Source organism: Physella acuta, unplaced genomic scaffold (genome assembly GCF_028476545.2).
Source record: "Physella acuta isolate Inbredline_101_S28 unplaced genomic scaffold, ASM2847654v3 ptg001901l, whole genome shotgun sequence".
Classification (NCBI taxonomy): Eukaryota; Metazoa; Mollusca; class Gastropoda; family Physidae; genus Physella; species Physella acuta.
The window spans coordinates 7,732-10,000 of NW_026733406.1; the positions used below are offsets into that span (position 1 = coordinate 7,732).

Sequence of the window (2,269 nt, forward strand, 5' to 3'; positions counted from 1 at the left end):
GGCGACACCCGGTGCTGTAACTTTGAGTGTCATCCCACCCCCTTCAACTATTTTGTATTTTCAGTTTGGTGTCACCCCCTCCCTCCTACTATTTTATCATTTTAGTGAAATAAAATATTTTATACGACTTTATTATTTGATGTTGCCCCTTGAACGGTGTCACCCCTTAAATGGTATCACCCCTTAAATGGTGTCACCCCTTGAATTGTATCACCCTTTAAATAGTGTTATCCCTTAATGGTGTCAACCCTTAAATGGTGTCACCTCTTAAATGGTGTCACTCTTTAAATGATGTCACCTCTTAAATGGTGTCACCCTGTTCGAACCGCATCCCCTCCCACCCCCGCCTTCGCACTGTTAAACTTAATTTATCTTAAACCATTTTAAATCAAAGCCATTTATTACGCTGTTAATTAAATTCAGCGAGTAAATTTACTCATTAATTAATCATTTGCTGAAATAATAAAGATTTCATTATAATACAATATTTTTAATTGAGGTATCATTAAGATCAAAGTAATGTAGCTTGTAATAGCCAAATTTTTAAGTTTCACGTAATAGATTCTTGAAATATTTTAGATGTTAGAACTAAAGTCATATTTCGAATTGTAAATAATATCAAAGATTCGCAGAATAAACTATTAAAATATTCTAAATTTGTTAAGCCAATTATTACTTCATATATACATAATAAATTTCAAAGATTCGTTAGATATTAAAATTTTAAAAATATATTAAGTCATAAATGTATTTTAAACTGTACAATAATTTGAAAGAGTCGCAGAATATAAGTATATAAGACCTACGATTAAAATCTTTAAAATTTATAAAGTCAATTTCGAATTTCAAGCTATAATTTTTTTAAAAATAATTTCTAAAGCTGTGCTAAATAAATCATTTAAAGTGTTTGAAATTTTAAAAAAATCAAAATCGTGATTTAAACTGAAAGTAATTTCAAAGCTATGCTAAATAAACCATTTAAAGTGTTTGGAATTTTAAGAGTCCAAATCGTGATTCAAACTGAAATTAATTTCAAAGTTTGGCTGCTCGCAATAAAGCCTGGCTGTACTTTTTGGCCAACTCTTTTGTGTAATATCTGCCACCGTGGGTGTAGCCGTCGAGAAAATCTGACACATTGGCGAAAGGCGATTGTTCAAGGTACCGGCTAGGCTCGGGTTTCGCCGGGGATTTGTCTTGTGCAATTTTCTTGCTTGAGCTGACGGTTGCCTCCGCTTTGTTTCGTTTCTTCCCGCCCTTGTTTTTGTTTTTCTTCTTGTTGGGGTCGTCTTTGATGCTTAGTCTGGCCTGCCAATCCTGACGTGATGACAACAAAGATAGTTGTAATTGATAGTAATATAATACAGAAACAGGACAATAATTTTTTAAAAAGTTATACGACATTAATAGCATTTAGTCTAGTGATATTTTTAGTTAAGGAATTACTGTGACTATTTTTAGCATTTTGAGTAGTCGTTCTATTTTTAACTTTCAAGAACGTAAGTCAACATCCCACACAGTGTTTCTTCCAGATTTTTTTCTCCGGGGGGGGGGGGGGGGCACTTGACATTTTCGGGGGGGGGGGGGGGTAGACTTTTTTCGGAAGGGGGGGGGGGGCGGACACTGTTAAAAGGATATATTTTCTATATGAATTATATAAATTTCTTTTCGTTCGGGGGGGGGGGGGGGGGGGCGGTAAAATTTTTTCGGGCTTTGCCCCCCACCGAAGAAATGCCTGAAAGAAACTCTGATCCTACACGGCTACCTCCCCTGCCCTTCCCCCCTGTCCCACTTTGATAATTGGAAGCGTAAAACAACAAAATGAATATATATTAGATGATACCATTTTATAGTTCTCATAAGCCTAGTGTTGCGAACTCTTCGAACGCCATATAAATCGATTGTTCGTTATCTGGGACACCCTATCTGTAACAGGTTACTTTCTTGTGTATGGCAGGGAAAAACATCACCTAATAGATTGTGTTTTAGTGCGAGTAAACTCGGTTTGGCCGAGTGGTAGCGTACACGACTTGTAACGCGAAACGAGACGAGTTCTGTCGTCTGAGTTGGTGAGTGTAGGTATGTGGGCATTGAATCAGGGTCGTGATTAGGGTTAGGTTTGAATTAACGTTAACGGTTGAGTTAGGGTTAGGGTTGAATTAACGTTAACGGTTGAGTTAGGGTTAGGGTTGAATTAACGTTAACGGCTGAGTTAGGGTTAGGGTTGAATTAACGTTAACGGCTGAGTTAGGGTTAGGGCTAAAAGTTGAGG

General features: G+C 36.9%; 1 protein-coding gene across 1 annotated transcript in view; it reads right to left on the reverse strand.

The window, feature by feature from the left end:
• Positions 1-938: 938 nt before the first annotated feature.
• The window catches only part of LOC131931150 (secreted frizzled-related protein 3-like), a 13,632-nt gene continuing 12,301 nt past the window's right edge, over positions 939-2,269 (reverse strand). The window contains exon 4 of the mRNA XM_059287851.1: positions 939-1,314. Coding sequence (XP_059143834.1) covers positions 1,033-1,314 — 282 coding nt within the window. The 3' untranslated portion in view covers positions 939-1,032. The remainder of the gene's footprint in view (positions 1,315-2,269) is intronic.